This window comes from Clarias gariepinus, chromosome 5, assembly GCF_024256425.1.
Source record: "Clarias gariepinus isolate MV-2021 ecotype Netherlands chromosome 5, CGAR_prim_01v2, whole genome shotgun sequence".
In the NCBI taxonomy this organism is placed as follows: Eukaryota; Metazoa; Chordata; class Actinopteri; order Siluriformes; family Clariidae; genus Clarias; species Clarias gariepinus.
Genome location: NC_071104.1, coordinates 19,312,229 through 19,329,556, shown reverse-complemented (window position 1 = coordinate 19,329,556; position 17,328 = coordinate 19,312,229). Strand labels below are relative to the sequence as shown.

The 17,328-nt window shown below is 35.2% G+C and overlaps 1 protein-coding gene across 1 annotated transcript; it reads right to left on the bottom strand.

The window, feature by feature from the left end:
• Positions 1–9: 9 nt before the first annotated feature.
• On the bottom strand, positions 10–10,210 carry slc15a2 (solute carrier family 15 member 2). Its single transcript, XM_053497192.1, has 23 exons — positions 10,037–10,210; positions 9,280–9,323; positions 8,936–9,023; positions 8,679–8,820; positions 8,491–8,583; positions 8,296–8,395; positions 8,034–8,124; positions 7,820–7,897; positions 7,311–7,393; positions 7,134–7,217; positions 6,960–7,049; positions 6,739–6,783; positions 5,592–5,627; positions 5,293–5,381; positions 4,664–4,745; positions 4,447–4,575; positions 4,185–4,349; positions 3,949–3,995; positions 3,666–3,773; positions 3,355–3,451; positions 2,952–3,095; positions 2,770–2,874; positions 10–1,026 (listed from the first exon to the last, which is right to left on the bottom strand). Exons 2-23 carry the CDS (start codon positions 9,316–9,318, stop codon positions 829–831), a joined length of 2,133 nt encoding a protein of 710 aa, XP_053353167.1. The 5' UTR covers positions 9,319–9,323; positions 10,037–10,210; the 3' UTR covers positions 10–828.
• Positions 10,211–17,328: the final 7,118 nt, after the last annotated feature.

The window sequence follows — 17,328 nt, the reverse complement described above, 5'->3', positions numbered from 1 at the left end:
AAGCACCAATCTGAAAGGTAATTTTATTTACACAGTTTATATCACAAAAAGTCACAGAGCATAACCACTGATATGTTTACATATGTTTGTGCAAATTCCTCCTGATTACTGTAGTTGATGTGTCACATAAACCAGATGCTGCCAACCGATCCATCACTGCTTCCTTTTCAGTACATGCTTATCACAGTTAGGCTGCCGAATCACAATCTGCTTTTTATACCAGGGTCCATAAATTGTATACAAAATAAATGAAGTGTTATGGTGCGGTCAATCCAGAGCAGGGAACTCTGGGACCGTGACAGAACAATACCAAAGGACATGTACACACACTTATACACACAAAATTCAGTTTGCTAATCCACAAGAAAAACTAGGCAGACAAAAGACTGTCAGGATCAAATCCTGGGCCTTGGAGCTGTGAGGCCCTGAAGTACACATCTCTTTGTCTGTACATCCATCTTTAATAAAATGGCAGCTCTGTAATTGACTAAAGTCAGTTTATATAGGTTATGATCATAAATATTACATCTTTTATTATATTTATAATGTACATCCTAAATCTTTAAATTACATGTGCTATGTCTTAAATGCATAAACACAAAGATAAATACACCCAAAAACATTTTGTGTTTAGTAATTTCTTGCTTTAAATACATGTATAAAGTTCATTAGTAGAAGGGATCAAATACAGATCAAATAAGAGTCATAGATGGTCCTAAAATTTCCATTATGAAATGCTTCTGAATGCAGTAAGCACAATTTCCTGACTGATTTAGTTTTTATTTGATTTAGTATAAATTATATCAACAAGACAAGCAACAAGAGCTGCTACATCTTAGTGCCTTTTGGGACAACAGTCATGCCCATATTGACTTTTTTAATCTCCTTTAAGTCAGGTGTATCGTCGTCTTCTTTGGCAGACTTGACCATCTGATCAGGGTTCACATAAGTGTAGAAATAGGCCATGATAGAGAAGATGATGCTGACTGCAACCAGCAGGGCAGCAAAGAGCAGAAACTCCGTCCACTGTTGATGACACCAGTTAGTCTTTTAACACTACGAAGTCTTTTACATAAATGTGTGTTGTGCCATTTTCAAATACTTGGAAATGCTTATCTCAACCATTCTAATTAAAGGACACTTCACTATTATGTGAGGTGTACAGCACAGGAAAAAAATTGAGACCTCTACAAAATTATATATATTTCTTAGGTCTTACTTTTAATAGGAGTTTGTTTTAGTAAAATTAATGGTTTTGTTTTATCCTATAGACATAATTTGTTCTAAATTCCAAATAACAAAACATTGCTATTTATATGTCCTCTTGGTTTTTAAAGAGAATAAATTTTCTAAATCTAAATGATCCAAGTGGTTGAAGATCTGGTAAATAATGCAAAGAAAACAAGTTCATAATAATTTTTAAACAATATGGTACTAATGTTTTAACTATGGAATGTTCAGAAATGATTAATTAGTGGAATGACCTTGATTTGCAATCACAGCTTTCAAGTGTCTTGGCATGCTCTCCAAGAATCTTTCACATTTCTTTTATGCCACTTTTGGGATTATTTCATGGCCTGTGACCATCTATCTTCCTCTTGATCACATTCCTGAGGTTTCCAGTGTGGTTCAGATCTGGAGATTGGGCTGGCCATGACAGGGTATTGATCTTCCATGCACAACTTGATTGACCTGACTGGGTAGCATAGAATACTGTTCTGATAAAAAAAAAAAAAAAAATCCTCAGACTTGGGAAACATAATCAGAGCACGAAGAAGCAAGCGTTCTTCAAGGATAATCTTGTATGTGGCTTGATTCATGCGACCTTTACGAAGAAAAATCTGCCCCAGGCCAGCCTTGCTGATCATTGATCCTCCACCACATTTCACTGTTGGTGAGATACAGTATGGCTTGTAGGCCTCTCCAGGTCTCAATTTAACCATAAGACAAGAAGGCTCAAAATTGTACTCTATGGTCCTCTACAGTATGGTCCAATTCCTGTGGTCTTTTGCAAACCTAAGTCTGGTTTGCCTTTGCTTCTCATTAATGAAAAGTTTTTTTTTTTCTGGCTTGAACGACCCATCCTTGGCGTGCCCTTCACAAAAGCTTTAGTTTTCCCCTCTCTGAAGGTAACTTGATGTCATCCTATGGTTGCTGAGTGGCATTCAAATGAGGTTGCAGATGAGTTTTCGCTCTCTGTAGCCTTGTTGCCTCTAATGTATGCTGCTTGACCTTCTTCTTGTGTACTGACTTCTTCAAAATTTAAAGGATAGAAACAAACTAATGCTCACTGTATCCCAGTGCCAGTAAAGCCAGGACTGCACCATTTTTTTATTTTTTGCTCTTTTTGCATGATCAGTGGTTCTTGTTAAAATTTCCAATTACACCTTTGAAGTGCTACTTTTAACACTTTTGTTTTTGCCATCCAGCTGGTCACATTGCAAGAGTAAAGTGATGATCATAGCAGTGATTTTTATTTTTATACATTTCTCATTAAAAAATAATTTGATTCAGGTGAGCATCTAATCAGTCCCTCATAAAGCAGAATGAAGTGTGCTTGTGTTAGAATTCAACACACAATGGAATGGAATGGTTGCTTAACTTGGGATGTTAATGAAAAAAATAATTTAAAAATGCACTGGTGTCTCATTTTTTTCCAGAGCTGTATATTGTACATTCATTAACTTTATAAAGTTAATAGTTTTATATCTTTATTGCTTATCTAAGACCAGACTGTCATAAAAAGAAATCACCAGATCCCAAACTTACCTGTTCCAGCCCTGCTCCCTCTGCCACAATCAGCACAATCATGTTCCCAAAAGCCACAGTAAGAAGCCATCCTGCCTGCAGCACAGACTTCATACTGGCTGGGGCCTAAGAGCACACACGCTTTGGCATAAGAAACTTGAACTAACAGAACACAAGAACTAAAATGTAGTTCACTGACTTACCTGTGAATACGAGAACTCTAGACCAGTGGGTGAGAACATGACCTCCCCTGCTGTGATGAGGACGTACTGTGGGATCTGCCAGGCAATGTGCACGTTGTTTGCTTGGACATCCTCCATCTTAAGAATTTGTACTCTTTCGGTATCCTGCACAAACAACAGGCAACTGCTGATCATTTTTAGCCTGGCTACAATTCCTATATCATTATCTCATACAGGTAGAAAAGTACCAAATATCATTTCAATCCTAAACTGTATACTGTTTTCAGTGAGCTAACACTAACTTCTATTGTAAAACTTATTAAAAACCTTCCAGCCTCCACAATTGTCTCTGTAACTGTGAAGCAAATATTCTCTGGTATCTATAGTAATAAACTATTAACCAGACAAAGATAAATTTCTTTACCCCGCCAAGAATGACTGTGTATGTGGCACCAAAGTCAAGAAGCCCCAGATCGATTTGAAATGTCCGTGTGTCTGTTTTGCAAGTAACTTGCGTGTACCTGCAGGGATGATATAAAAAGATGCGAGCATCAACCAAGACCTTGATCAGCATAAAATCTGTAATCAGTGTGATATGAAAGTCCATAAAAAGTTCATAAAAAGTCTATAAAAAGTCTATAAAAAAAAGAATACTTTTAGCCTAAGGACAGATAATGAAATACCAAATGTTTCATGATTGTAATTAAGTATAGCTTGGTGGGATAAAATACTCACTTTCCTCTTTCAACACTTAAGCTCTCAGAAATCCCATAATTGCTTGGTGCAAAGAAATTTACACTGCCTATTGTTATGTTCATATCTTCTGGGTGAGTATTAATGAATCTAAAAGAAAAGTCACACATTTATAGTTTATTGCAATCCAAGTATTACTATGCAAAGTTTAATAACTTGCAAAACTTGCTATCCAAGTTTTACTATGCGAAGTTTTATCATTAAAGATTACCCATGCAGTTACCCATTTATTTTCTATTTATGATTTAGCGAAATTGTACTGTACCTGAGGAAGGCTTCTCCATTCTCAGATTTCTCGATATTATCCTCCTCCTTCATTTTAGTTACAGAAAATATATAAAGAAGGACAAGAAAATCACTACAGGCCAAAATATACAAATCCTTTTACAATTATTTCAATCCTAAAATCCTAATATCCTAAAATAATCTAATGTATTAAGATGTCGATTGTGGTTTTATTTTTAAAGTAATAATAATAAAAAAAAACCTTTAAAGACTTACCTGTTTACACATAATAGTACTGCCCTCACTATACAATAAGAGGCTGTAGACAGTTTTCTCTTGGGCGTTAAGTTCGCAATGGTAAATCGCTCCATTTTGAGAAACATTGATTGGTAAGACTTTATTGACGTCTTCAAGAGGAAGTGTAGTATATCCCATAGGATCCTAACAACAATTATTATATTATTTAATTATTTGCTTTATGTTCATTAGACATGTTTATTTTAAAATAAACGTAAAATAGTTTAATAGAAAACCTCACCATATTTGATTCTATTTTGTCAGGAAAAATGTTATGTCCTAAAATTTCTACAGACACAGGCTCTCCATTGACAAGGTTAAAGACTTGCAGCAGACACTCCTTGGCTGGTGGAGGTTTCACAACTGTTTTCTTTGTCAGAAAATGAAACATTAAGTACTGACACATTCATGTTAATTTATAACATTATGGTATAGTCAAAGAGTGTCTGAAGACATACAATAACATTAACTTCCACTACAGTTGCAGCACAGAAAGCAAGTGCAGCAAGGATCATTCCTGCCGCCATCTTCCTTAGAGGCCTGAGCACAGGACAGAGATATGAAAGTTACACAGAAATAAAGTCTACAGTTTGATTATTAATTTAACTTTTTTCTCTCGTGTTTACACTTGTATGTCAGTGCAGACAAATGTGCATGGATATAAATGGCTCATTATCAAACATCCAGGTGATGAGACAAAAAAACAGCAAGGGGTTATGAAACCGAAGCACTACAAGTATTCTGCCTGATGTCATGTCAGAGTGCATTTTATAATGCACATATAACAACACAATAATGCATAGTTGTGAGTAAAATGTAAAAAGGACAAGAAAAATACCAAATGGCAAACTGTGTGAAGATGAATGAAGTCATAAGGTCTGAATAATAAGAATAATAAGGTCTGCAATGCTTTTCTGTGCAAGAACCACATAATAAATGCTCAACCTTACATAATCACTGAAACTGCATATAATGTTTTGCACTTTGCTAGACAATAAAAAAAATAGTTTAAGTGTACTTAGAATGCTGTTAAAAGTTTATTGGTACTTTCCATTTCACATGAATATGGTGTTTTGGCTGTACTTACGTGAGGTTGATCCGACAAAGGCCGATGAGCGGGTACACACCCATGTCAAAGATAGGGATGAACACCAGAATAAGCAGAGCATTTAGCATCTTAACAACAGGGAAGGGGGGGAAATACATGATGCCTCTTAGAGAGCTCAATAACCATAATGATCAGAAAATCATAAAAAATATATGGCTGATAAAACAGATAACAGTAAATGTGTTGCTTAAATTTAATGGTAGTTTCTTAGTAACATCACCATATCACTAAGCTGTAATAGTGCTCCAGACTGAGGAAAGAATTGTGTAAATGGGTACCTGCATTTGATCGGGCTTTATCACAAAGCCTCCACCCTGTAAAACATAGAAAAACAGATAAATGGCTGCAACCACAATTCACATAATTTAAAATTAAGCAATATACCAATATTTGCAGTTCATGTGCTTGTTCCTGTTTCACACAATGTCAAACTCCCTTTCCCATATACGAGTGGCATTCAAGTCAAACCAGGACTTTCGATTGCAAAAAATAAGAGAACAGTTATTAGGGTAAAAACTACCTTTATGTCTCTATACAATTCCCTGCTTCACTAATGCACTTATCCAGCAATTCACTCGTGCTTGGATACCATCAATGTACAGTTTTTTTAGTATGCCAGAGCCGTTTGAAATGCTGGCTACCCAGGAACTTCTTTGGAGTATAGTCTTGACTCCTTGGAGTCAGGACTATACGGGGGATGTGGCAATAACTCTCTGCTGAGTTTCTGTAATGTACAAGTTGCGTTGGTGAATGACTGTGTGTACAGCCACCTCGGCCATGATCGTCATTCACGGAATAACTGACTTCTTTAAAACTTTGCACCATTCAAATGTTTTATTGCGGCAAAGAGTCTCATCACCATTTTACACCTTCATTAACAAAAAATCTTGATTTGGCCTGTCACAAACTGTAATATATATATATATATATATATATATATATATATATATATATATATAAACTCAGCCTATAGCCTTATTTACAATAATTTACTATTTAATTCCTATATTATGATAGAGGTTTTTACTTATTAAATAATTATCAAGATGTCTTTATAATTTTAGAAAAAAAGTTTTTAACTCAGCTTAATGGAGTAAAATGGGGTTTTTTGTAAAATTATCATTAGCCTAATAAACAAAATAATAACCCTTGGCAGATATGTGAATGCTCAGTGGACTTAAGTCATGTAAAGTAATTATAAAGGTCTAATCCGGGAAATACATTGCAATCTCTGAAATTTTGTCCATATAACAATGAGCCATGCATTTGTCACTTAAACTTTATTACCCAATTCACAGTTCTCTGTAATCATGTGGTCGCTCAAGGGACACAAAGCCTTACAGTCATGTTACAAACCCACATGACACATAAAATACCATCTGTATGAAAGAAGAAATGTTTTTAAAGAAAAGACAGAAGACTTACAAAATCCATGTTCATCCGAGTGGCCTGCAGAGTCCAGCGTGATCCCTGATAAAAACAAATAGAAAAGGTCCATTCTGATTTGTCATTTTTAAGTAAGACACATTTTGCATGTTATCTCTCTCTCAATTATCTCCTAACTGTATTTAACAGAAGAATTATAAACCAACATTTGGGACTACAGTAATCAAACAAGTGTGATGTTGCTTTGTAAGATCTTTTACCTGCTGATCAAAGAGAGCCCAAAACATGGGCAATGGAATGTAAAGAACCAACACCCGGAGCACCATTTTAATCTCCTGAATAACCTCTTTCTGGTAGCACATGACAGAAAAAAAAATTCTCAACACATATTTTCCCAGAGCACAATATGATGCAAGTTTTATAAATATTCATACCGAATACTTTTCCTCTGCCCAATCTAGCCAGTGATTCCTTTTTGGGCTTTTCTTGCTGCTTCTCCATCGATTGCGTATGGCAAACTGATCGGCAAATATTAATACATTTGAAGTAGTTAGAAATTGTACAAATACACTTTAATTTTTTTTTACTATTGTGTGAAAGAAATGTCTTACCCCAATGCATTTGCAGACATTCAACAGGACATTTCCCTCCGGTGGGGACTTTTTGTATAATGTACCACCAGCAATGAAAACCACTACACAAACACAGACATGTAGTATCAAAGTCACCAACTCAAGTTCATAAAAATGTTCCTAGGGTAGCTTTTAGGAAGGCAAATCTTCCAAACCATTCTGCTGTAGAATAGCACTATGATGCACTTTCCCTTGCTAGCTTAATATTTTTCCGAAGTAGTTCTTAGTACACAGACTAAGAAATGAGACTGTTTTTACAAGGTATCCACAATGCAGACTAGGATTAAGACTCAAGGCTTCTGATCTGTTTGGAATTCACATTTAACAGACTGCCAAAACAAACTTTAACAATTTAAAGACAATACATGCATATAAATACAATATGATACCTGTGGTGACCTACAGTATATGCAATATCACATACATAATAATGATTATTTTTTCATCATTTTTTTGAGCTTTGAACCTGAACATGTGCATAATCTTACCTAATGCGACCATCATTAAAACCGCAGGGACTCCAAAGGCTAAAGCATAGCAGTCACCTCCAAAACACTGAACGTCACCTGTGTTGTAAAAATAAAACCTGCATTTAGAGTATAACCACAGGTATGGGTAAGCGTGTAAGTGCATATGTGGAAACCATTATCATGGTTTGTAAGGCTTAAGCAGAGCAGAAATCTGCAGCAATATGGGATTAACCTCGGAGAATCGGTGTGATGAGGGTCGAAAGCACACTCCCAGCATTGATTGACATATAGAAGATTGAAAAGAATTTCCTTCTTTCTTCTGTCTGAGAAACACAAAGAAAAGACACAATTTATCATAAAATTACAAGCATAATTAAGTAAAAAAAAAGGGCAAAACCAGAGCAATAGGCTAACAAAAGCATAATTTACAAACTGTAGCATAATTGTGACTAAGGTAAAAAACAAAAACAAAAAAAAACACTTGACTATCTCACATGCTCTTCCTCAAATTGGTCTCCACCAAATGCTGCAACACAAGGCTTGATTCCACCGGTCCCAAAAGCGATGAGAACGAGGCCAATCATGGACAGAGCACTGCGATAAGACAAAAAGACAAAAAAACTAACAGACCGGAAAAAATGCACAACTCACACATTGTAATGCATAGCTCAATTGTTATAAAGACTTACATGTGTATATCACTGTTCCCTACGTCTGGAATCGCACCAACAGACTTTATGACATGACCCAAGACATACACGATTGACAGATAGATGATGGTTCTGTAAACACACCACAATCACCTCTGAGTCTAATGTCCATCAGGTGTATTTTGTGCTTTATCTTACAAAAGACCACTGAAGGCATTTTCACATACCTGAACTTGCCGAGCCACGAGTCAGCTATGATGGCCCCTATTACTGGAGTAAAGTAGCACAGGCCAGAAAATGCATGGTATATAGCAGTGGAGAGATTCTTGCTCCAGTGAAGGTAATGGATGAAGTAAAGTGTGAGCACCGCTTTAAGTAGGAGAGAAATCAATGGTACACGTCAAAAAATATTTCACATGCTGTACAAAATGTGGGAAAACGTGGGGAAAAAGTGGCTTTGTGGATATATGTGCTTGTCCATTACCTTTCATGCCATAATAGGAGAATCTCTCACAGAACTCATTGACAACGATAAAGGAAATGCTAAGCGGATAATTGGTCCCACATATTTTCTGTAAGAGCACAAGGAAGAACATAAGGACACAAACTAACCAGTTCTGATGTGAAGGTTTCCTTTTACTGCACTTACTGAAAATGACACATAACCACATGGGAAAACTTCCCAAACGGCATCATTACTCTGAGACGTAACATATTAACTTATTCACTTGTTGCAGTCAGGAAAGTTCAGCTGGGTTTTTTTTTTTTTCATTTACTATTAACCATGTTGAAAAGTAACACTAACAAGGGAAAAATAATATATCTTACTGGTGACTTCTTTCTTTCAACAGGCCGTTTCTCCTCCATGTTAGCTAAAAAGAAAAAGAAAGAAAGAAAGAGAAGGAAAGAAAGAGAAGGAAAGAAAGAGAAGGCAAGGGGGGAAACAAAGTTATCTCTATTAAAAATAAACCAGCAGAAAAGGCCACATAGTAAGATATCTAACATCAATGTATATAAAGGGAGCATGTGTGTGGCATTATTATGTGACATATGTGAAATATTTAATGTGATATTTATTTCTTATCCAAAGGTGTATCAAATTATTATTCGTAACAGGTTAAAAATAGCCATGTTTTTATCTTTTGCTGCAGTGCAGAGCCTAGAAAATAAGATTTTAGGTGTTAGATTTTGTTACAAAAATTGTGCCTTTGAACTGAGACTGCTCTTACATCTCAGTTAGAATTGCAACTTTTTATTTTAGACAGACTTTCATTGAGATAACTTTGTCTTAATTTTAAAGTCAGATACTAACAAACAAACAAACAAACAGGGAAAAACTTCCCTAAAAGGCTGACAGTACAGCGCTGCTTTCGTAAACAACTCTCCTCGCGGTGTTACAGTATCTTTACTACAAATATTTAGCACAGCTCAACACCTCTCTCACTCAGTCCCTTTCCCCTTAAAAAAACGAACTCAATTTCACGACATGTGATGTTTTGACCACGCTTGAGTAATCCTCACGTCGACCAATCACTACATATGTGTTGGTTGTGAGTCGCTTTTACTTTAAATAAGACCTAATTACCGTTAGCTTTATCGTCTTTGCACGTCTTCAGCCCGTGTTTGTGTGTTGCAGTAGCACTCTCGGGTCTTCTCCCCACGCGTCCAAGTCCGTCCTTCAGCAGCGCGCGCGCACACACACACACACACACACTCCGCTCGGCGACTCTGCTCTTATGAGGATGTCACTTTCTTTTGGGTAATGTTTTACTCATTCTCAACAACCTCTTATTTGTAATTTCAGCTTTGCACATTGTGTGTCATAAAATATTTTACACACACACGGTCATCAGGAAAAGCAGTAAAGTGTTGCATTGATTGCACAGGAAACGCCCGTTATACAGTACACCCCCTCCAGATCCCACTCAGTGGAGTTACACAAAACACGCCACGATTTATGAAAGATTAAAGCATATATATAGCAGATTAAAGATTAGAGCATATAACCCAGCGGTGACAAACACACACACTGCAGCTTTGATTTATAATCGATATTTAAATTTTAAATCTTTGTGAATTAAATGTGTGACTTAAAAAGGTTGAAGGTTAAATAGCAAGAGCTAGTCTGTATTCTTCCACCAGAGGGCAACATAAAATGTAAAATGTGCTAATTAACAAGCTTTAAAATGGACTTACATGTAATGGAATTAAATCCATTCTTAAAGTCTTAAGAAAGTCTTAAAGTCGACTTCATATACATAATTTCAATTATGTTGATACACTTTGCAACACTGCAAAATAAGGACCTTTTTAAAGGAGGGTATGCCAGACGTTGTGTGTTACATTTAAGACATATTATTTGGAATTTTAAATCTTGAAATGTGTGTGTTTAAGTCATTTGGAAAAATAAATAAATAAAAAAAGAAGAATGCTATATTTGTCACATATACATTACATGTGTACATATACACATGTAATATATGTACATATACATTAGTAAAATAATTTCTTCTCATATCCTTGGTCGAAACCTGGGGTCAGAGTGCAGGGTCAGCCATGACACAACACCCTGGAGCAGACAGGGTTAAGGACCTTGCTTAAGGGTCCAACAGTGGCAGCTTAGTGGAGCTGCGGCTTGAACTGCTGATCATCTGATCAGTCACTCAAAGCCTTAACATCCTTAAGGTAACACTGACAAATTTGTTTTCTTTTTAATAGTTTCGTCGCTGACGCACTATAGTTATTTTTGAACAGTATGCCTTGTGTCGCCTGCCCTCTTGGTTGGTTGTGTTAATGTGTTTCTCTGTCTGGCAAGTATGTTTAATTTGCCTGATTGCCTCTACTTTGGAGAGGGGTGCTGATTGGAGAATCAGTCGATGATGTGTGCCTTATTCCCGCCTCCTGTGTCGCCATTGGACAAGCACTTCCTGACCCTGCGTGCCTTATTCCCGCCTCCTGTGTCGCCATTGGACAAGCACTTCTTGAAGCTGTATTTAAACACCATCCCGCCGGCTTTTGCTAGTTCATATCTGACGTATTGACACTTGCTGCCCTTTTTGAACTTGATAACGTTATTGTCCCTTTGTAAGAACATTAGTTTGTATAAGTTGTAAATATTGTCTTGTACATAGTGGTATATATATATATATATATATATATATATATATATATATATATACAGTACAAGTCAAAACCTTGGACACAGGTTTGGATTTATTTTCTACATTGTAGGATAATACTGATTTTTAAACTGAAATAACACAAATGGCATTAGGTAATTACATGATAACAACAGTCCGTTATTTAAATACAGTACAGTAAAACACAAAGCGTAGCTGTTCTGGAATAATTCTTTCAAGAACAGTATTATCAAGTGCATTTGCAAAACCCATCAAGCACCATGATGAAACTGGCTCTCATAAAGACCTTCCCAGGAAAGCAAGACCAAAACTTGCCTGTGCTTCAGAGAAGTACATTTAGAGTTACCAGCCTCAAAAATCACCAATTAACAGCTGCTCAGATTAAAGTCTTGACGGTGTTACAGAGCACAAGTAGCAGAAACATCTCAATATCAACTGTTTAAAGAATATTATTGTATATTTTGGACGCCTTCAGCAGGGTTTGACAATGTAGATAGAAGAAAAAAAAATAGAACAGATCATGAAATTAAAATTAGTCCAAAGTTTTGACTAGTACTGTATATGTATATACTATATACACTTTCTCTGTTTAAAGTTCTATTCAATTGAATTATTTGTATTGTCCTTTTGTCAGATAAGTTAAGATCAAAACTGATTAAAAGTGTGGCATGTAGGAATGAATTAAAATTAAAGTCACAAGTCAATGTTAATCTAAGAAGACAGAAGACAAACTTGCAACAAACATCTTATAGAGAATTTGTACCAAAGAAGTTCCAGAGAAGTAGAAGTAGTTACAGAGAAAAGAAGGGGCAAAGGAGAAGAAAGCAAGAGAAAGAGCCTTTAGGGTGGAAATGAACAGTTCCTTTGTGATCACATTATTCTATCAGAATAAACAGAGCAAAATCATTAATTAAATCATCCATCACACATGAAGGCCCATGTTTTTGTAAGGCTGTAACAAAATGTTTTTCAAATGGAGCCATATTGAACATCAGCCTCATGGTGGGTTAGCAAGAATAAGTTTACAGAAGTTTAAAAGCACACAAGACAATTTAATTTTTTAAGCACACAAAATAATTTTATTAAATGAAGAAATTAAATAAAACAGCTTTAGGGGTTTGTTCTAAACTGACTTTGAATGCAGGTCTACCAATAACTACAGCAACATGCTTAAGCATGTGTCCACTCTTTGATTTTGCTGTCTCCTCAGTTGTGCACCTCAGGCTTGCAGGTAAGAGATAGGTTCTCAAATTTATGAACAGAGGTGGGCAAAGTACACAAATCCTTTACTAAAAAGTAAAAGTACAAATGATAAGTAGAAGTAGAAGTCCTCCTTTCACAATTCTGCTTAAAGAAAAATAAAAAAGTACTCACCTTTAAATTTACATAAGTATCTCTTTCTCTCCTTCTCCTCCTGACTGTGGACAGATGTGTCTGCAACCATCTCCATTTCTAATTTCAAGCACATGCCTTAAACATTTCACAATCAATTTAAAATCATGCAATTGTGCATAATAATCAGCAGGTGGCAATATCACCAAATAGCACACAGCAGACAGGTTATGTAAGGGGGTACCATGCACAAATCAAGTAGAAAGTAGGATATTTGTATAATAAATGTGTCCACTAATAAAACTACTTGAGCAAAGTACAGCTCGGTGAAATATATACTTAAGTGCTGTGCCCAATTTTTTTTTCATCTAAGCCTGTTTTGGCAGCTGGATGTTGTGAAACGAAAAAAGATATGCTGTAAGATTTGTAATAAAATACTATCTTCATATTAGCATTTGATCCTTTTTTATATATTGCAAGCAGATTTCTAGGGAAATGGAAGTGATGTCTGCTAGTACCATCAAGTTGAATTCCCTTCAATAGAGCTTTTTGCTACTTATAGCTACGAGCCATCATAGCAGTCATTCTTGAGAACTGGGACAAAACATGTTTTTAATTAAAAAAAAAAAAAAAAAACGGAAAAGATTTCTAAAAACTTTAAATATGTATTTAAATAATAATGACAACCTTTTCAGTAAATTACAGGATTTTTGTCAACACTATCAGACTTTAAAAGATGTATTTAAATTATTAATTTTTACATATTTATTTTAAGCATATTTATTTTCTTAAAAACATAGGTTTTGTCTAATAATGAAGAGGGCTTTTTTTATAAAAATTCAATGCAGCAACTTTTAATAGCATGTAATTAGGATAAAAACTAGTTTCCTCTTAATTATGAAAAATCCATCTTTGCTTTTTACCTAAAAACAGTAAAGAAGTATTCCTATTAATATAATCTTAACGGTAGGTAGCATTGTCTGCAATGAAAATGGGAAAATCAGGCCAAGCTCAGGGCTACTGAAATCCTGGATTACACCGGATAGTGTCTACAGCGTACGACAGGCAGAAAGAAGTAGGGGCTGCTGAAACAGGAGCAAAGACAAGCAGCAGTGAATTGACCGCACACTCCACTTGCAGGTAAGGGTACCACACAGGTGTCAGGAATTGCACGTGGGTGAAGAGGCAGGTAACCTCTTGTAAGTAATAAAAGAAGAGATCTTAGAAAGATATAAAATGTTTTATAGATACACCAAAACTATTAAATTTTATTTATTTATTTATGTATTATTATTATTATTATTAATATTATTATTATTATACTTATTATATTAACAATTATGCAACATTTAACAAATTGGAATCAATTCAAAACATTTTTAATATAAACAGGTTTTAACATCAAACTATTTTCTAATCCAGCTTCCATATTTTTAAAACGTGATTTGACAGCACGGTGGATTACTGGTCATTACTGTTAAATGTTGAAGCATTTAGGATCCATGTTCGATGTCTGCTTTATGTCTGTGTGCATGGAGTATCTATGTTCTCCCTGTGCTTAATGGCTAGCTCCCACAGTCCAAAGACAGGCATATTAAACTGATTGTTGTTCCCCAATTGTAATATAATTTAGGACTGATGGTGTTAACATGTTATAGTTGTGACCACAGGAATAAGTGGTATCAATGTCAAATCTTTAAATGTAAAAAAAATCTTAAACTTCCAAACACATGAGCAGAACAAATAGGGAGTCATGAAAGGGTCCTTGAAGTTTTGGTTGACCACAAGATTGCCTAACTTTTAGTGTTGCCAATTTACAGTAGCAACTTTGTCGCTAGATTTAGCGACTTTTCAGACCCCCTTGAAGACTTTTTTTCCAAAAAGTGCATAGCGGCAAATCTAGCAACTTTTGGACAAACCTACTATGGTGGCCCTGAAGTGCAAAACAAATTAATAAAACTGAAAAAAAAAAAAGAAAACTGAAAACAAAATAACAAAACCCAAAACAAAACAACAAATTTAAAACCACATTAACAAAATGGAAAACAAATTAACTAATTCAAAAACAAAATATCAAAACCCAAAACAAAATAACAAAACCCAAAACTAATTTTTTTTTTTTGTTTGTTTGTTTGTTTTTGTTATTTTGTTTTCGGAATTGTTAATTTGGTTTTGAATTTTAATTTTTTTTCTTCCGTTTTGTTAATTTGTATTGCACTTTTCGGCCAGTCAGATACAAACCGGAAAAGGTAGGTATAGTTATAGATATGTCACACCTGTGCCACCACGGCCCCGGGGAATAAGGTCAAGTTCACCGGATTACTGAGCCGCCGCTTTGTCTCCCCCTAGTGTTTCTGTGTTGGTATGTCTCCCAGAAATGTCTGATTAGTTTCACCTGTGTCTCTGCCTTGTGTGTCCCTATTTAAACCAGCTGAACCCGTAGACATATGTCCGTTCACTGTTGTTTTCATGCCCGTCTATGTGTGTCCATAACGTTTGTTTGTCCCTTTGCTCTCTCCTCCTCAGGACTAAGTGGTGTCTGCAGGGTGCACGTAAGGGAAATGTAGAACATGTAAATGGTTGTTTGTCGCCCCTTAGTGGCTGTTCACAATAAATGATATGGAAGGTCCCCGGGGGTTTGTGGGTAGATGAAAAAAGGGTAACAAAACGTTGTAGTTACGGACAGTGTGTGTGAAAGAAATACAGCAGAGCTCAGTGCTACAAAAGTGTTGGTCATTTGGTCTACACACATTTACAGGAAGTGTGTCAAGTTCAAGGCTGAGCAGTTACCAGCAAGAGGTTATGACCTCTGTCTGACCCGGCCTGAGGAAGTGTTTGTTTCTTTTGAGTTATTGAGTTTATTTTTTGTTTGTTCACCGCTGACAAAGCAATAAAAGACTTGCAAATTAACCCCTGCATTTTGCGTCCGTCTCCTACCAGTTCAGATCATGACAAGATACAGTAGGTATAGATATCTGTCACTCAAGAAAACAAATTAGTATTGGGTTTTGCTTTTTTGTTTTGGGTTTTGTTATTTTGTTTTCAGTTATGTTAATTTGTTTTGCACTGCACTTTTTTTCCTATTTATTTAATTTTTTCTTCTGATGCACTTATATTACTTACTGTTACAGAGCTTAAGTTTATTCCAGTTTTTGAACTCGTCTGAAATCATTTACTGAGCTACATCTGAACTGTACCTGATTCTACTTACTCATACACAACCATAAACTTCATTAAACTTATTAAACTCATATACACATAAAAAACATATACGTTTAATATCAATTTAAATCACTTTATTAAAGATATACAAAAAAATACCAACAATAAAATATAAATACAGTATATAAAAAAAATAAAAACATATACACCATAAAAATATAAATAAAAATACACACAGCTAAAATATTACACACGTTTAAAATACGTCATCAATATGCAAATATACGCATGACGTCATCTAGCGACATTTGCCGACTTTAGCTACTTTTACATTTACATTTGGCAGACGCTCTTATCCAGAGCGACTTACATTTTTATCTCCTTACACATCTGAGCAGTTGAGGGTTAAGGGCCTTGCTCAAGGGCCCAACAGTGGCAACTTGGTGGTTGTGGGGTTTGAACCTGGGATCTTCCGACCCGTAGTCCAATGCCTTAACCACTGAGCTACCCCTGACTACTACTTTTCATTGAAAATAGTTGGCAACACTGCTGACTTTATTTAATTTTTTTTAGAAATGTTTGACAGTGTTGAGTTAGAGTTATTAAGAGTCAAATTAGAGTTAAAAAAAAGTTATGATTTTTTAACAGCCGTAATAAATTACATGTCCTTATTTTACTTAGCACGCAGTAAGTAATTTTTTTCATATATTTTAATCAGTTTTGTTTTTGTTTGTTTTTTAGCAATTTGAAAATGTGAACCCTTGTTCTGGACAAGGACTTAAAATAAAATACAAATAATTTTAAGTATAAATGTAAATGTTAAATATTTCTGTCTGTTCATTATTAAAAGTCCATAAACTGAAAGTGCTGAAACTCTATCATAATCCTTATGCATTATCTAATTTGTATGCCCTAAAATAAATTATCATTGTATAAGTAAAGTTTCCAAAATTTGAATGTACAGTACATCTGTGTTTAGGTAATAACTGCCATCTCCTCTGGTCTTATACTGTAGCTGACATGCATATCATTATGATATTTGACCATATATCATAAATAAGGGGAAATTAAATGAAGTCATATTTAAACGGTTCATTGGAAAAGCAACAGACAAAATTTTCCTTGGTCAGTGCAAATTAGTAATTCATGTATTAATAAGGTTGCTAATAAAATAGAATTTAAATAAAAGTGTATGAGATGTTAAGTGTATAAGTTGTACAGGATAAGTTACAGCTGCGTGCAG